Raw genomic sequence first — 18,796 nt, 5'->3', positions numbered from 1 at the left:
GTGTACGTGCTGAATGATGAGCGATTAACTAAAGTGGTGCTGTTTACACAATACGCTGGCCGTGTGATTTGTTATCTAGAGATAACCCAAGGAGGTGTAGCCCACGTTATGTACATTGTATAAAAGGCTTTGAAAAATGCTGATTAAAGGTGGAGACCAGTGTTAAGGCATTAAAAATGTACCTGCCTTGGAGAGCGAAATTGGGCATTATGTGAAGAAAGCCTGTGCTCTGTGTTAGTATAGCAAACGGTCAATAGCTGGGTCATTATTTCTTGTGTATGTGTGGTGCTGCAGATCAAACCCAGATCTTCCTGCAAGAGAATTAAGCTGTCTGCCACCGAGCTGCAATATCTGCTTCCTCCTGTCCCAGCCAAATCACTAGACTTGGCTCCTTCGTCCTGGGTTGTGTTGTGTTGAGCTGCAGAGATTGTGGAGGAGATGATGGTGACTGCAGTTGACATTTCACAAGTACATAGTCTAACCCATCCAAATGTTTGACATGAAGAATGTGGATTTTTACTATTATAATTATTTACATTTTAGAGATAAAGAAACCATGGTATTGAACTTGACCATCATTGCTCAGTTTGTAAAACTCTGAGCTCTGAGATTTGAATTTACAAAGCCTGAATTTAGATTTTGTAGTTTCTCTATACAAATTCTGGAAGAGCTCAAGATCTCTGAAGTGTTTAGGAAATTTACATAAAGTAGACATTGACTTCTGAACTCCAACTTTCTCTGAAAACTGAGAGCAGAGACTAGGTTTTGCTTGCACCTTTATCTTTAAGAGTAACACACACACACACACACACACATATATAAGTTTTTTATCTATTTTGAATTAGGATCTCACTGTGTAGCTAAGTCTGGCCTAAAATTCCTTATGTAGCCCAAGCTGCCTTCAAACTTGAATTCTTCCTGTCCCAGTTCCATGCATCACTTTGCCCTGCTAACATTTATTTATATTTTACCAGCCTTATTGGTACAGTTTGGGTACCATAAAATTCACCCCTTTGGAGTGTACAGTTCATTGGTTTGTATTATATTCACAGAACTACTGCAACTAGTTAATTGCAGAATATTTTCATTGTCCCCAAAGAAACCATATGCTCATTAGCAGTCATTCCTGAACTGTTTTTTTTCTTTTAAACTATGAAAACAAGCTGCCTAATATTAGAACTGTTTGATATTCTTAATTAGTCATTGCTTTTCATTCACATAATCATTTCTTCATACATTTTTAAAAATTGTCCAGTTGAAAACATTGGAAATGAGTCTGAATCTGTTCCATGATATACAACCAACTGTGTAGTGACTTCAGAGACAGTTAAAGTGTCAGCTGCCCTACTGGATAAGATCCCTTTCAGCCCCCCTTCATCACACACAACCTCTCCCATGCAGATTGGCATTCTTCGCTTCCTGAATTGTACTCAGATGAAACGTGTGTCAAGATAATCCCCAGAGGCTGATCTTCGATAAGGGTACCCTCTCCCGGTAAATATCCACATCCCTTATCTCCTGAATGTTGTTGCTGCTATTTAGAATGAAGAAGCAACATCAGGAGACTTTTGCTCTCCTGTGTTTGATGACCACAGGCTTTCTGCACTTATGTGTGCTAGCATTCTCTCCCACGTGCAGAGGGAAAGAGCAACAACTAATGCCCTTGTTTCTGTGCACTAGAATCTGCTCCTGAATGGAGTCTGGGATCTTTCCCTCGTTTCTCTTATCAGGAGGCAATATGATAGTATGGCCATACAACTTGGAATTGGGATCCTGGAAATCCTGAGAATATTTTATCAGCTTTCCCTTCATCTAATTTACCTCAGCCCACCTCATTTCTGGGCCCCTCTCCCTACCCTGGTGTTTCGATGACAGTAACTTTTCTTCAAATCTAATTCTGCTATTCACTAGCTATCTCATTTTGACAAATCACACAGGCCCTCTTTCTACATATCATCTCACCCGTGATGATTCCTACCTACCTTCTAGGATTCCCATGAAGATAAAAATAAGATAATACACATAAACTATAAACATTGGCATAAATATGGATTCCTCCCAACCTCCGGGCAAGATTTGTTTATTGGGTTCTTGTGGTGTTTAAATGCTTGTTGAACATATTCTCCTCGTGCTCCTATACTTTACTTTCTCTCCTTTTCCTTTACTTTGGGTTTTTTTGTCTCCCTGGATCTTTTACTTCTAATATTTTACTTCCACAAATGAGGGAAAAATTCAGAATATTTGTTGTGTTTGGCTTATTCTTAATATGATTATCTTTCATTGCTCCCATTTTTCTGTAAGCAACACAACATTTCGTTTTCTACATGGCTGAAAAAACTTTCTTGTGTATATATTCCCCGGTTTCCTTACCCATTTTTATGATGTTGGACATGTAGGTTGCTTCCATAATTTAGCTATTAATAGAGGCTCACAGCCATCCATTGAACCGAGTACAGGGTCCCCAGTGAAGGAGTTAGAGAAAGGACCAATGGAGCTGAGGGGTTTACAGCCCCTTAGGACGAACAACATGAACTAACTAGTCCCCTCAGAGCTCCCAGGGTCTCAACCACCAACCAAGGACTGCACATGGTGGGATTGATTGTTCTGGCAGCATGTGTATAGTAGAGGATTGCAAATTCGATCATCAATAGGAGGAGAGGACCTCGGCCCTGTGAAGGTTCTGTGCCCCAGTGTAGGGGAATGCCAGGGCCAATAAGTGGGAGAGGGTGAGGTGGCAGGCATGGGGAGGGGGTAGGCAACAGGGGTTTGTTTTTGTTGTTTTTGTTTGTTTCTTTGTTTTTGGAGGGGAAACTGTGAAAGAAGAAATTTACATATAAATAAAGAAAATATATAATAAAAAAAAGAATAGGTATATAATAAACAGATATTCAAGTGCCTCTGCCATATGCTGATTTTGAGTCTTTTGGGTCAATACCAGGAGTGATATAGCTAACACATATGGACTTATAAAATGCCTTAATTGGCCACGAGTTTGTATCCTTGTCTGAATTGATTTGTATATCATCATCATTCTACATATTCCCCAAAGATAAAATGTTCTGTGGTACAAATAAGGATAGAAGACAAAAAGGAGTGGTCAGAAGCCAGCCAGCTACATAATTAATTTGGTCACAGAACTGAGCAAGACTGATTCTTCTTCTATGCTCTTTTTCCTTTTGAGCTGTAGACTTAGTCATTTGCTTTCTCTGTGCCTTTTTGCGTCATCCCATGCTTCCATTATCTGTCTACAGAATCCCTACTGAAGCCACAACACATGCACACATGTGATCACGGAGGGCAGGCTGCCTCCAAAACAACAGATACGGACAGTTTGAGGAGTTTCCCTGGAGCTTCTTGGATTTGGCACAGCTTTCTTCTCTTTAACTGAAGTCAGTTATAGAAAAAAGAGCTAGGGATCACAGAACCAAATTAGGTACTTCCTATCTTAGGTGGCCAGGTTCCCTGAGTCCCCTGCGTAAGGGACCATGGCCAAATGTGTAGATGGGAATCTCCCAGTGCTGTTCCTGAAACTCCATTAGGTGGTGTTCACACACAGGGTAGAGGTGGATGAGCCCCAGTTTATGAACTGTAGCTGCAAGAAGGAATGTCTCTCTGGAGCTGCTGTCCAGCAGCTTTCCTGTTTAAGACACAGTTGTTGACTATTCTGTTTTAAGGTCTGGGATGGAGAGATGGAGGTACTGTTGTCAACTCTGTACCGTGGTGGGGAGGCTTAGAAAGAAGAGTCCCCAAGTAGTAAAAAACCCAACTCCCTTTGACCATGTGCCTGTCCTTGAGAAAAGACGGACTTGTATCAGCACTTAGGGCACATTGGAGATAATGTCTCCAGAGTTTCGGACCTGTCCTCGCTGAGACCTGGTCTATCATCTGCACGTCTGTTTATTGTATACTGTTCTATATGGTGACTTTTTAGTTAGTCTCCTGTTGGCGATGAGGCATCAGTTCAGGCAGGACATGGACCTAATCAGATCATAAACAGTTTGGACACACGACAGGACTGTCTGAGCTCTGTTCTGTATCTTGTGCATGCCTGATGCTCAGAGGCACAAACACAGTGTTCTTTATATCTCTAGGCCCTAACCCCTCCGGTGACTGTGGTGATGCTTGGAAGTAGAGCCTCTAGGAAGAGATTAGAAGGCTTACAACAGTATCAGTTACCCATGATGGAATTAATGTCATTTAAAAAGGAAGAGCTCATGCTTTCCTCCCCCACCTCCTCCCTCTATGTGACGATAGGATGCAGTAAACGAGTAGCTACCTATAGTCCAGACAGAGCAAGCACTGTGTGAAGTACAGGCTTGTCGGTCTCTTGTGATGGGTTATAGCAGTTCCAGTTATGACAAAGCCTTATAATTATGTAGAGGAGATGGTCTCCCTCAGACACTAACAGATATCTACTGTGGTTATCTTGTTTTGTAATAAAAGAATTCAAGCCTTGGGCTCCAGATTAGATAAACAGACTTTGTTTTTATTGGCTTTAATCTTGGTTGGTATTTATGACAAATAAAACTGATTCTTCACTTAATGAAATGCTAAACATTTCCTTTTGTTTAAAAAAAAAACTAATAAGCAGTAGCATTCACTGATATTAATTGAGGTGGGAAGACCCAACCATTATGAGTAGCACTGGTCTTTAGACTGGGATCCTAGACTATATATAAAGGAGAAAGTGGACCAAGCACACAAATACTCTCTCCCTGCTTCCTGATTGTGAATGCAGTGTGACCAGCTATCCAGCTCCCGCTGCTTTTGAGCTCCTGATGGTTATAGTCTGTATCTCAAACTGTAAACCAAAATGAACTCTTCCTTAAGTTCCTTTTGTTAGGGTATTTTATCAGAGCAACAATATTTGTTAGGGTGTTTTATCAGGAAAACAATCTAAGACAGTATATATACCGTAAGCTTAACAAATGCCTAAGTCTAGAATATCCATCTACTACTGTCGGGAAGCAGAGCATTTCTGTATTCTCTCTTCCCTAACCACCTTGGGATGCCCCCGTGCACTGTGTAGTCAACTCATACCACCCATACTATCTCTCTGCAGTAGTTTTGTTTGCCTTGTAGTGATTTTGCCTTTTATAGACCATCATATAAGTGGTAATATATTACGTGTAGCCTTGTAGGCCTGGATTTTGGAATTTTCTGCAACTTAGCACAATATATTTGAGATTCATCCGCACTGTTGTGTGTAATGCTTGTTTCGCTGAGTCTTGCTCCATTGCAGTGATGTGCCACAGTTTGAGCAGTTGAAGACCATTTGGGTCATTTCCAGTTATGAGGCGTTCCTAAACATTTATATACATTTTGTTTGTTTGTTTTAAAATTTGCAATTTACGTCTCTGGAAGAAATGCAGAGTTGGGTTATTGGAATGTATGGCTCATTTATGCTTAACTTTTTAATAAATTGTCATGTTGAAGCTTTTGAAAATACTTGTTTGAAGAGCAAACACTGACTAGTGCTGCTAATCTTCAGAGCTGTAAAACAAAGTAGTATGAGGTTAGTAATGGAGTAAGCTAGAGAGACGGTGGCAGCACACACTTCTGTGCTCTGTCTACATTAGCTGAAGAATGAATAGCATAAGGCTGACCTTGCCATCCAACATGTAGGGTGTCTAAGAAAAGCAAGCAAGCCGTATTACAAGATAAAATGCTGTCTGTGTGTAGCATGTTCAACTGTCCTAAACCATGAAATGAAAGTAATCTCCTTGAAGTCATGCTAGACTTTGATAAACAAGATCCAAATTAACGTAGCAGCAAATGATATCATTACACATTAGCTGTTGGTTCTGAGTGAGATGCTCGTGGCCCCGTTAGCAGGCTGGGCCTGAGACCCCTTGTCCAGCTACTGGGAAAGAACTCCATTGAGAATGTGTTCGGAAACCTGTCTGTGTTGGGAACCTGAATTGGTAGGAGATGGCTTAGTAGCGGGGTTTCAGCTCTAGGGTCCCTTTAGCCACCTCAGTGGGGTCGTGGGGGGAATCTCTAAGAGGGCTTTCTATCCAGAGTCCTCTCCTCAGCTACAGTGAGCAGAGTGTGATGGCAAAGAAGGTCACTTTCTGATTTCCTCAGCGAGGGTCACTGAAGCCAGGTACACTAAAAGTTTATGGACCATAAAATGTGCATAAGAAGCAAATAGCCACTCAAACCCTGCTAAGAGAACTCTAGGACCATTGCTAATTCACACCGAGACATTCAATAGCACAGTGTCAGATTAATTAAGTTATGATCTGATGGTAGAAAGGCTTGGGAAACTCACTGTTTTTAAATGTCTTTAAATGCTGATAAGATACTAACTTATCAATCCTTTTAAGACAGCTAAGGAGGACTTTAATGATTATCACTTTAAGTTTTAAAAATAAAATCAGGTGGGAAAATAGTACTACCTTATCTTAAACTTTATTTGCACTATGTTCTTATCCACAACTGAAGGCAGGCATGTGGTATTGACCTTGATGTCAGCTTTCTGTCACCTGGGAAACCTTGAAATGCATTGTTAGTGTAGCAGGCTGAGGCCTATGATTCGTTTGCCTGGTTTTGCAGGGGAATAAGTGAAGATTGAAGATGCTTGGGTCGAGTGTCAAAGACTTAGGTCTTAAAATATTTAAGTAATCATTTTATAAGATGTATATATAAATACACGCCCCCATCAACACAGTTCAGATTATGAGAGGTATTTACTGAAAGGAGCAGCCATTCTCTCACCGTTTCTGCAGCCACCCTCTGGAAAGTGCCCAGTGTTAAGAGTTTCGTATTCCTCCAGATGTTTAGCTGTTAGAATAGAAGCTTACAAAGCATGGGCTCTCATTCTCTGCTCTTGGGGGAAATGCAGCAATAGTGACTTATTATTCTGTGACTCGTCTGTGTCACTTCAGTGCACATTGCTAGCGTTCCTTGTGGCAAGGGCCTGCTGTCTAACCATTCTTGCCATTTGCAGTTACAGAGCTAGACCTGCTCCTGAGGGCACATCCACCATGCTCAGACCCATCTTTCCCCTGTGCAGGCTCCTTGTTTTCCCTCCTTATTTTATTTTGTTCAACTCATTGCAATCCATGCTATCACAAATTATCTTAAAATATATAGATTTTCCCCCCAAGAAGCATAGTCAATAATAAGGACCAAATAGGACTTTTAGAGCAAAAACACAGACTTTGTCTAGATCATTTCTGAAAGCATTTACAGGCTTTTAAATGGCAGGTTTTCAAAGAGTGGTTCAAGATGTCTTAGTGTTTAGTATTAGTATACTTCCTGCTATTTTGAGAGCTAGAAGTCTTTAGGGGCCTGTATCAATACACAGCGTAAAATCAGCAACTCAGATCCCCTCTTGGGAGAGGTATCCTGGCTAGTCTGCTGGCTATTGGCAGCTGTTCTTCACATTTAAAGTAAACAATATTGCAATCAGTCCCACAGACTCAGTAATGCCAACCACACCCCCATGTGGGTCTACATGTACATGTTTGCATGCAGTTGTGTGTAATTGTATGTGCATGTGGAAGCCAGAGATAGACTTTTGGGCTATTCTCTCCCCATCTCTTTTTTTTTTCTTCTGAGACAGGGTTTCTCTGTATAGCCCTGGCTGTACTAGAACTCATGCAATAGACCAGGCTGGCCTCAAATTCAGAAATCCGCCTGCCTCTGCGTTCCAAGTGCTGGGATTAAAGGTGTGCGCCACCACTCCCTGGCTTCCCATCTCATTTTTTGAACCTGGAGCTCACAGCTTGGCTAAACTGGCTGGCCAGCAATCTCTGATCCACTACCCATTCTTATATTGGAGTTACAGACTGGAATTTCTTCTGCTCTAGCTTTTATGTGGATTCTAGTAGTTTGAACCCAGATCCACATGTGTGCATGACAAACACCAGATCCCCTGACCCATTTCCCAAACCCAAGAACCACTTTCAGACAGCCACATGTAGCTAGGGCCTACATGTTAGGCAGCACCAAAATGAAGCATTATCGCCATGATAGAAGGTTCTGCTGGACGAGGCTAGGTTAGAATGGGAGATGATATGAACTGTTGTCATTCAAATATTTTATATGGCTGTGGATGGGTTACTTTCCCTGCCAGAATCTCAGACTCTTCACCAGCAAAATGAATATAATATTAGTCCAACTTCTTTGGTTTCTTGTGCAAATTAAATATACTGTTGATTAAATGCTTAATGCCTTTCTATATGTAAACATCTAGGAGCTAGAAGCTGTTGTTTTCCCCAGTGTTCGATAGTCGTCTCCTTTTCTCAAAGAAGAGAAGCACTGTGTTTATGCGCTTAAAGCTAATAACTGGAAGATATTGCTGGCCTGGTTTCTAGCTCGACAAACAGAAGGTAGCATTTTAGGTTGCAGAAAACCCGAGTTTGTTAGCCTGGTATATTTTTATGTGTCTTCCTAACATGATAGAATTTGTTTTACTTCTCTTCTTTCAGGAAGTAACCCTTCTGGCTTTGTTAGAAGCACGGTTTGTAATAATTGTACCCACCCCAGATGGCTCCCGAAATCCCTTTGAAATGCCATCTGTCAGGCGTGTGTCCAGCCAGCAGCCTGTCATTCTGTTACAAGAAAAGAAGAGGCGGAGCCCCTCCCTGTGGCCTTTTTCCCCAGCATCCTCTCTGAATGGATCCTGGGAAGTTGGCCCAGATCCAGAGTGGGCTGCTCAGACCATCCCTGGGAGTCACCCTCTTGGTAGCCTCGAGTGAGGACAGGTTTCGCCTGGGTAATAAGCCCCGTGAGTCCAGTGGGTGGAGAGGCCCCCGCCTTCCTCCCTCCTCCCTGCAGCTCAGAAGCTGTTTGAAGCAGAGTTGTTTTTTTTTTTTTTGGGGAAGACAGTGTCTCTAGCAGTTCCATTTTTCCTATGAAATGTAATTTTTGAAGTTCCTTATTACTTTCAATCCTTTCAGGAAATTAAGACCCAGAGGTGACTGTTGTCTTTAAAGTAAATCTGGCAAATTGGATGAAAAAAACAGAATTGGCAAATATGAGCCAGAGTGGGCAGAGGGAGAACAGACTCTAGTCTAGGAAGACATGGAAGAATCAAGGACTCTTTTGTTTGGTTTTATTTTCTCCTCATTTTTTTTTTTTGCATGGACTATGTTGATGGAATTTGTGGATGCAGGCTGAGTGTGAATGTCCCTCAAAAACAAACGTAAAGCAGATCCTCTCTCGTAGCATGTCCTAAGAGACTCTATCCCTGCCTCTCACTGGGGTTTCCCAGGATGCCTTTGGTGCCTTACTAGTTGCTGACTAAACAACTTTTTTCTCTTGGCTTCAGGACCTCACCCTCCTTTGCTTCTTCCTCCCATGCCTAGCATGGAAAGTCAAAGGTTTTCCTGTCCAGCCAGGGCTTCTTGGCTTCTTCTCCTACAGATTCTCCTTGAACTGTCTTTCTTAGGATTCTCCCATCAGATGTCCCTGGCTTTCTAACAGAGCCCTCCAGACGTCTCAGTCTCCATTTGACCTTCAGGTGTCCAAGGCTACTGTTCCTCCTTTGCACCAAAGGGTCTAATCTCAAATTTAACACGACCAAGGTGAACTTTTTGATGTCCCCAAGAGAGAGCTCTTGGGACAATTTATTCCATGGTTTTAGTTTTTATAAACAGCATTGTCCATTTGTCCAGGTTAAAAATGTCTTTAGATGTCTTCATTGTTCTCCCTTACATAGCACATCCAATCCTCTCGCAAGTTACTTTATGTTTGTCTTTAAAGTGCCGACAGAGTAATTCTAACCTTCCTGGTAGGAGAGAAGATTTTAAAGAGAGACACTTGTATTATCAGACTATTGAAACAATGCCCACCCCACCCCCACCTCCCAAAACAAAAAACACCAAATTTTCCCTGGAAACCTCATGGTGAAAGAAGGACAGACTGACATCCTATTGCCAGGCAAAGGAGGATCTTACCTTCCCCGAAGGGTTCCATAGTCCTGACAGCAAATTGGATCACTTTGCAAGACAGACTGGGCAGTGATGGACAGGATCAGAGCTTGACTGGACCTGCTTAGTTATGCATAGCTCTTATACTCTGTGTGTAAACCTAAACCTCAGAGCAGCACCCTGGAGATGGATCTGGGCATTATCAGACCTCTTGTTCTTCCCAGGGTGGCTCCACTGAATCATATCCTTTCTCAGCTTATCTCTTTGATACATGGAGGATGGTTGGTCAAACGAGCTTGCTGGAGCTTCCAAACACAGATTGTGACCCCCAAGAATTTCAATAACAGTATAACATGATGAGTTATATGCCCTCATCTCCTTATTTCATTTTCTTGTGTATGGCTGTTTTGCCTGCATGGATGTCTGTGAGGCATGTACAGGAAGTACACACGGAGACCATATGAGGGCATCAGTCCCCTAGAATTGGAGTTACGGCCAGTTGTGAGCAGCCACCCTGCAGGGGCTGAGAACCAATCCTGGGTTCTCAGGAAGAGCAGGCATTGCTCTTAGCCACTGAGCCATCTCTGCAGCCCTGTGTTATATATGTCTGCGCTATGGACCGTGCTATAGCGATTTAAGGTTTGTGTGTTTTGTAGTAGGGGCTAACTGCTGCTAATCACTGGCACCTTCTTGATCTCTGATTGTTTCAGTCTTGGGCACTGTGACTACCACTGATTCGCCATCCTGCTTTTCTTGCCCACTTCCCCTACCCTACCCATAGTCAGTTCTCTGTAAAGTCAAAGATCTTACAGAACTAAATGTTGACTCAAGGCCCTGCCACACTCTAACCATCCAGTAGCTCCCTATCTTCCTTAGGAGTATAAAATGTGAAATATTTCTTCTGAACCCATCATGAAGCTCCTTGCTTTTATTTTCAACTGATTCCTATCTTTTTGTTATAGAGCTACTAGCCCAGTGACCATTCCCCTGCATGCCAAACCATGCTCACACCAAAGCCTCCAAGAGGCTTGTCCCCCTGCCTGTGACACTTTCTTGACACCTCGCACAAGCCAGGCTTTTCCTGGTTCCTAACCTCAACTTGCCTTTCCACTCCTCAGCTTGCCCTCTTCCTCCAAATTCCAGTGTTTTAGGCTTCATGACCCTTCGATACTTTCTAGGACATTCTTTTTTACCTAAAATAATACTCTGTGCTTGTGTACCTATGTGCATATTTTCTGTCCCACAGTAAAATGGCCTGGTTTTGTTATGGCATGAACCTTGCCTTATTTACCAACGCTTTCTCTGGTTCCATCCTCACTTGGCGTGCACTGGGGACCTCAGAAAATACTAAGTAATTGATACAAACAATGTCATTTATATATTCACATACATGCATACATATTTGTATAATTGGAAATTGTTATAGTGGAATCTGAAGCATAAGAGTGTATAAACTCATTTAATTCCAGTAGCGTAAAAACAATACCAGGTAACAATGACTAACTTCAAGTGTTATTTCAGTAGACTTGTTCAGCAAACCTTTGCTGTAAGAACTAGTGTTGATCCTGTCTAGCAACAAGGCTATTGAAAAGTAATAGGAACTAAGGATGTGCCTGAGACCATGAGCAGAGAGCCAGATCAAGGATTTGTCCTTCCCATCCAAGCCTCTGCTCTCCAGTGTTCTTTATTTTCCCTGCATAAAGGGAAAATATGCTGGTATTGAGTTCCTGCTTATGTGGTTTTCTTTTCTGGGGACAGAGCATGCTAAGATAGCGTTAAGGATCCCAGCCTGTGAGAACTGGGATAGAAATTTAAAGATAGCACAATACTCCCTTATCTGTTCAGGGAACCAGAAGTGGGAACCAGCAATGGTTATTGGAGTCAAGTTATGAACGGCACATAGTAGGCTCTTTGCCTGGAAGCCGGGTACTGGATATGAGAAACTACTATTCTGTGAAAAAAATAAATTGAAGCTACCTTGTAAGACATTTGGATTTAAGGCATTTTACAATTTGAGTACCCTGAGAAATGGATTCATCCTGAGTAAACTATGAAACAATTCTTGAGGGGTTTGACCTGAGGAAATTATAGCTACATAGTAGATGCATGTCGACAACCATCTTATACACAGGTACTGGATGCCGCACAGCACTTAGGGTATTAGAACTGCTGCTGACATATAGTTGCTTATGTAATTGCTTTACAATGGCAAGGAGAGTGTTCCGGGAAGAAGGCACGGCCCTGCTTATTATAATGGTGAACTATAACTCACCACCTTCGATGATGCTGTGTAAACTCAGCTCTGAGGATCATCCCCTAGCCGTAGGCTTGGGAGGTTGATGCAGGATCAGAAATCATATTGTATGACTCTGTTTTGATCCTCGAAACATTAATCACAGGTTCCCAGTACATACTGTGTGATTGCATCTTTAGCTTTCCTTTTGGTGTATATGTGAACCACGTCTCCCTTGTTGCTTCCCCTCTTTGGTTGAGACACTGTGCTGAAATAAATAGCTTATGATAGATAGCTCTATAGTCTGGAGCCTGGGCAGAATCTCTTCAATTCTCTCCGTGGCACATGTCATTTCTTAAGAAATGGATACATTGATTAGCCGTTGAGAGTGTGAACAGATTAATTCAGGGGGAGTTTTCCTTTCATACGCTGTGTCCTTTCTCTGTCCTCAGAGCTCATGGGTGTCCACATTTTACGGAGCATAATAATTACCTGGCGAGAAGCAGCATTTTAATCCCTGGTTAATGTCCAAGCACAGATTGGGCAGTCGCATCTCTGTGGTGCTGAGCCTGTACAATGGTGTCATTTTCTTCAAAGCCTTGGTACACTGGAATTTGCCAGATGTATTGAGAACAAGGATTTCAGGGCCTGTGATGACAATACAACCCTTTAGGCTCTGAGCTCAAGGTAGATAACTTTGTGGCATTTACTGGAGTCCTAAAAGCAGATGATTATGAACATTGCCTGTGTGGCATTGAATTTAATTCTTTATTTGCTTGCTGCCTTAAAAACAAAACAAAACAAAAAAATTGCTAAAGCTGTTTGTGTATTACGTGTGACCCTTTCCCCTGCTGGAGGGAAGGGCAATGGACTTGGGGATGCTTTTCTATTAATAAGCTGCTTGTCCTGGGCCCCTGTTTGAGTTCTAGGCAGGCCAGCTTACAGAGCAGGTTTGTTTAATTACTTAGGTTGGAACTCCCTGTTCTAATGGACTAATGGCATCCTGGGCCTTTGTCTTTTCTGCTGCAGGCACAACCCGATCTCCCAGAGAAGGAGAAGTGCCTGGCGTGGATTACAGCTTTCTGACTGTGAAGGAGTTCTTGGACCTTGAGCAGAGTGGGACCCTGTTGGAAGTTGGCACCTATGAAGGTGAGCTGTCCGGCTGCCCTGTGACATTCCCAGTGCCTACAGTGGCTCAGGCAGAGTGTTTAGATTAGACTCTGGAAGAGTCTAAAGAAGTAAGAAGAGACTAACTTCCCTTAAAGCGGTTTGTTCCAATAAAACCTGGGAAGGCTTGAAAATACTTTTGCAAATACTACTCTTTTACTATTTAAGCTTAAGGACATACGTTTCATGGTTTGATGTGGACATGGGTACTGCTTCACTGAATCATGGGGTGTCATTGTACAGACTTAATAGGAATTGTTTTTATTTTGAGGAAATGGAATTCTATTTTTACCAGGACGTGGTTTTGCCTGGAAGTGTGTTTATACTGATCATAAAGAACCATCCATGAGTTTCCTATGGCAGAATGCTGCCTGCTTGGCTGGAATTCAGTGTGATGGGCAATGTGACTGCTGACTGGAACTTCTGGTTTTGTTTTGTTTTATTTTTTTGTTTTTGTTTATGTTTTTAAGTTCATTTGAATATTGGCATGCATGCATGTCCACACCTATGTGTGTTCATAGCTCCTTGTTTTACAGAGGGCTGCGTGCACCGCCTGCTTTTGATACCTTGTTCTTCTGTTTCTTATTGTCTGAATAGGTTCTTACCATTCTGTAATAGAGAATTTCTTGTTTTCTTTTCTCAAATCACTGTGTGGTTCTTCATATGAATGTGTCATAATTTATTTGCTTTTCTTCCTCTGGGTAAATTTTTGGGTTACTTTAATTTTTTTGAAGATTTATGTTTACTATTTTAAAGTATTTATAATTTTTGCTCTCCCAGTATGCTACTGTATGAATATTAGCTGCAGTGATAGTGTGAGCTTCTATAAATGAAATTTCTGTGTCAAAACCAAGTAGGGGAAAATTACATTTCCTTACTTGTTTGGGGGTTGTATTATAAATTACCTAACTAGTTCTCTGTATGTGGGTTTTTTCATACCTAACTTTAAATGTTTTTTTTTTTGACATCTCATAGTTATATTTGCAGGGTACAGTCTCATATTTCATACATATATAAGGATCAGATCAGGATATATACTTGGAACCCCAAGGCTGTTTGATGTGGACATGGGTACTGCTTCACTGAATCATGGGGTGTCATTGTGCGGACTTAATAGGAATTGTTTTTATTTTGAGGAAATGGAATTCTATTTTTACCAGGACATGGTTTTGCCTGGAAATGTGTTTATACTGAAACCAAAGGTCATGAGTTCAACACTAGGCTGGACTACAAGTGATATTCACCATTTCAAATACTGATCTTTTATGTTAGGGAGAATCCTTTCTACTTTCTGTTTTGGAGTAGGTAATTAATTGGTGACAGCCACTGTTATTCTATCATGCTACAGTATATTGAAAGTTCCTCCACTTAGCTAACTGCATCTGTGCTACTGCTAACTTCCTCTCCATTTCACACACTCCTCTCAGCCTCTGATGGCTACTATTCCACTCTGCCCTCTCCTCTTCTGTTACACAGCTAGTGAGTTTTGTACATGCAAGTAAGAGTGTGAGGTATCTGTCTTCCTGTGCCTGACTTACTCATCTAGCTTTAAGTCCTCCATGCTCATCCATGTTGACACCCATGATAGAAAAGACAGACCTCATGTAGTCCTGGTAGGTCTTTATTTTTGTTTCTGAGACAAGTCTCATGTAGGCCTGGCTAGCATGATGCTCAGTATGTACTGATGATGAGCTTGAACTTGAAATCCTTCCGCCTCCACCAGTGCTGAGGTTACTGGCATACTGGGCAAAGACGCATTATCAGTGGAGCTACACCCTTAGCCCCAATTTTTATGGCTGTCTGTTAGGGAATATTAGAGATTGTGTATATAAATTGTGTTTTCTTTATGTTTTCGTTTGTGAGCAACATGCAGGTTGATGCCTTGTTCTGACCTTTGTGAACAATGATAAACATGGGAGTAAGGATGTGTTTTACATGCCAGTTTCTCTCTGACATCATATACATATACATGGACATCATATGCATATACATGGACATCACACACACACACACACACACACACACACACACACACATCATATACATATGTACTCAGGAGAGGAATTGCTGGATTATATGGTTTTGTTTCTAGCTTTCTAAGGAACTTCTGTGCTGTTTTCCTACTGGATATACAACTTAGATCTTGGTAGTAGCCACTATGCCTGTAATGGGACAGTACCTTGCTATGGCATTGATTTAGCTCTGATGATGACTGATACGGGGAGATTTTTATGTCCTTGGTGACCATGTAAATGTATTTAAAGTGTCACATTCTCTGGAAACAATATTATAGCTTGATCATTCCTTGGAGTGTTGCTATTTGAGACCGAATAGCATAATATTGTACAATTAACTAGGTTAAATTACTAATTTATTCATAATCTTTCTGACTTAAAATTTATGCGTATTGGGTAACCACAAAGAAATTTAAAACATTAAGATTAAAAACAAAGGTAAATAAGAAGATGATTACTGACCTGCCTCTACCCCACCCTTCCTGAGGACTGTGTCCCCATTGCCTAGCCCCCTTTCCAGGCAGAGACTCTAGACTGGTGCTGCCAAATCCACCCATGCTCATGGCTCACTCTCCAGTTACTCCTTTCCAGGGAGGTACCCCACACTCTCATGACCAACTCTATCTGTTCCCCAAACCTGCCTGAGTACTGCGTGTCCCATTCCTAGCTACTCTTCTCCTAGTAGGGACCCTAGACACCACTCCAACTCCATTTAACTCCCTTCCCTGCCTAAAGATCATGTGTCTTGTGTTAGCCCCCAGGCTCCACCCTTCAGCTAGTCCTGTGCACATTCCTGAGAATTGGCTGTAGAATCCTCTCTCTGTCTCTCTCTCTCCTCTCTCTCTTTCTTTCCTTCTTTCTCTCTTGGGGAGCAGGGGTTCACTCTGTAGGTCTGCCTGTCCTGAAACTCATTCTACAGACCAAGCTGGTTGTAAACTAAATGAGGTCTTCGTGCTTCTGCCTCCTGAGTTCTGGGATTGAAGACATGCTTGACTATTACCCATTTTCAAATCTGTGACATTGTTAATTGATTGTATACACAATCAGAAACCAAACCAATTACTAATTATAATATGACAGCATGGGGTCATATGGAATTCTTTTTTGTTTGGTTGTTTTTTTCTTTTCTTGAAAAATAGATGTTTTCATACAGTATGTTCTGATCATGGTTTCTTTTTCTTCAACTTCTCCAAGATTCCCCTCTAAATACTGAGTACTGTCTGTCCCATTCCTAGTTACCCTTCTCTTGGTAACCCAAGACTCCACTACAACTCCACTTAAGCCCCTCCCTCCCCTGCCTGAAGAGACCGTGTGTCTTGTGTTGACCCTCAGCCCCCACTCTCTCCTGTACTCAGATACTACCCCTAGCTTAAGCTGAACTGGGATTGTTCTAATACACCAGCAATCAACACTGAATTTCCTCAAGACTAAACCTAAACTATCCTGAGACTGATCAACATTCTGCTGATCTACAACCTTACAGATTGCAATAGCTGTAAATATTGATTTAAAACACCACCCAACAAATACAAAACAAGGTATACATATGAAGAGATCTTACCAAAGACCTGACTCTAGAGACCTAGGTCTCATCATCAAAACACAAACAATATGAATAACCAATACAATAGTTCAGCACCAAAAATTAGTATTCCTGTAATAATGTTTCCAAGAGAAGTAACTTAGATGATATATAAAACAGTGATCTAAAATGACAACAATAAGATAATTTAACAACTCAGAGAGGATCTGAATAAATACTGGAATGGAAAAAAAACAGTGGAATGAAATAATGAAAGGTATTCATAATGTGTAAATTGAATTTTAAAAAGAGATGAAAGCTAAGAAGACATGCTGAAATAAAACTCAAAGTGAGAATTTTAGAAATTGAAACAAGAAATTCAGAAGAAAGACTCACCAATAGATTAGAGCAAGGAAAAGTGAGAATATCAGGTTTTAAGATGATCGAGAATTGGATCACTTAGTCAAAAAATGTGTTAAATAGTAACAACAAAGATAACGAGCACAATATATAAGGAACTGTAAGACAATATAAAAAGAGAAAATACTCAGGAATAACATATATAAAAGGAAAAGAGACTTAGCTGAAAGATCCATTGTCAATGAAATCAAAGAAGAAAACTTTCCTAATCTAACAGGCATACAGAACAACAAGTAGATACAACCAGAAAGAAACTTTCCACATAACAGTCAAAATAGTAAATGTACATAACATAGAAAGGGTGTGGAGGAGGAGGAGGATATTTTAATATTTCAGTAGAAACTGAAAACCTGAAGCACTTGCATAAGTTATAAAAGACCAGAGATACCAGTCTAGGGTACTATACCCAACAAAATTACCAGTTATATCAAAGGAAAAAGGAAATTTTTTCCATGATTAATACAGATTTATAGAATTTATTACTGCTAAGCCAGCTGTACAGTGGAAATGGAAGGAGGTTTAAATATGCTCAAGAATCAAACAACTTTATTTGAATAGAACATTAATTAATAGATGTCTATTAAGATACCACAAAGTAGCAGGAATTAATACATATTGTTCAGTAATAGCTCTTAATGGTCTCAAAAGTAAAGACACACAGACTCACAAATTTGATTAGAAAATAGGATACATCTTTTTTGCTGCCTCCAGGAAATACTTCCCATAATTGATGATAGACACCACCTTAAGATGAAATGATGGAGAAAGATATGAAATTATAAACAAGAGGAGTAGTTATTCTAATATCTGGGGAAATTGACTTTAAATTAAAATTATTCAGAAGGGATAAAGAAGAATACTTCATACTCATCAAAACATTACTCCATTAACAGAGTATTACAATCCAACCATCGATGCACCAAATATAGGAGTATTCAACTTTATAACAGAATCACTATTAGATCTAAAACTACAGATTGCGTCCAACATAGTGTTGGTGGGTGGTTTCAATACCCTACTTACCAATAGACAGGTGATTAAGTAAGGGGGAAAAATTAAAAGCCTGTATTGAGAAACTCTGGAGTTGAAGAACATAATAAATCAAATGGATCTAACAGATTATCCATACAATATTTCTCCCAAGCACTATAGAATATGCTTTCTTCTCAACAGGCCATGGAACTTCCTCCAAAGTAGATGACATATTAGGACTTGATACAAGTCTTAACAAGTATAGAACACATTGAAACCACACGCTGCATTGTCTGACCATAAGAGAAGAGAGCCAGAGTTCAACAGCAATAGAAATTATAGAAAGTACACAGACTCCTGGAAACTGAACAGCACACTACTGTATGACACTTAGGTCAAAGGAGCAACCAAGAAGGAAAAGAATGAAAATGAGAACACAGCACACCAAAATTTGTTGAATATAGTGAAGACAGTCCTAAGAGGAAAGCTCAAACTACTAACTATGTTGCCTTAAAGACCTTGGGAAAAACAAACAAAACCCAAAAGCAGTAGACAGGAGTGTGCTTGTTCATTTTTTTTTTTTTTT

At 40.7% G+C, this 18,796-nt stretch overlaps 1 protein-coding gene across 33 annotated transcripts in view; it reads left to right on the top strand.

The window, feature by feature from the left end:
- Magi1 (membrane associated guanylate kinase, WW and PDZ domain containing 1) overlaps positions 1-18,796 on the top strand; it is a 630,113-nt gene that overhangs the window by 478,076 nt on the left and 133,241 nt on the right. For all 33 annotated transcript variants that reach the window (XM_031382634.1, XM_031382665.1, XM_031382643.1 and 30 more), the window contains one exon: positions 13,144-13,263. In XM_031382634.1, the coding sequence (XP_031238494.1) occupies positions 13,144-13,263 (120 nt within the window). The remainder of the gene's footprint in view (positions 1-13,143; positions 13,264-18,796) is intronic.

This window comes from Mastomys coucha, unplaced genomic scaffold (assembly GCF_008632895.1).
Source record: "Mastomys coucha isolate ucsf_1 unplaced genomic scaffold, UCSF_Mcou_1 pScaffold20, whole genome shotgun sequence".
NCBI classification, from domain to species: domain Eukaryota; kingdom Metazoa; phylum Chordata; class Mammalia; order Rodentia; family Muridae; genus Mastomys; species Mastomys coucha.
The sequence above is the reverse complement of the archived record's forward strand: the minus strand, read 5'-3'. Positions and strand labels throughout refer to the sequence as shown.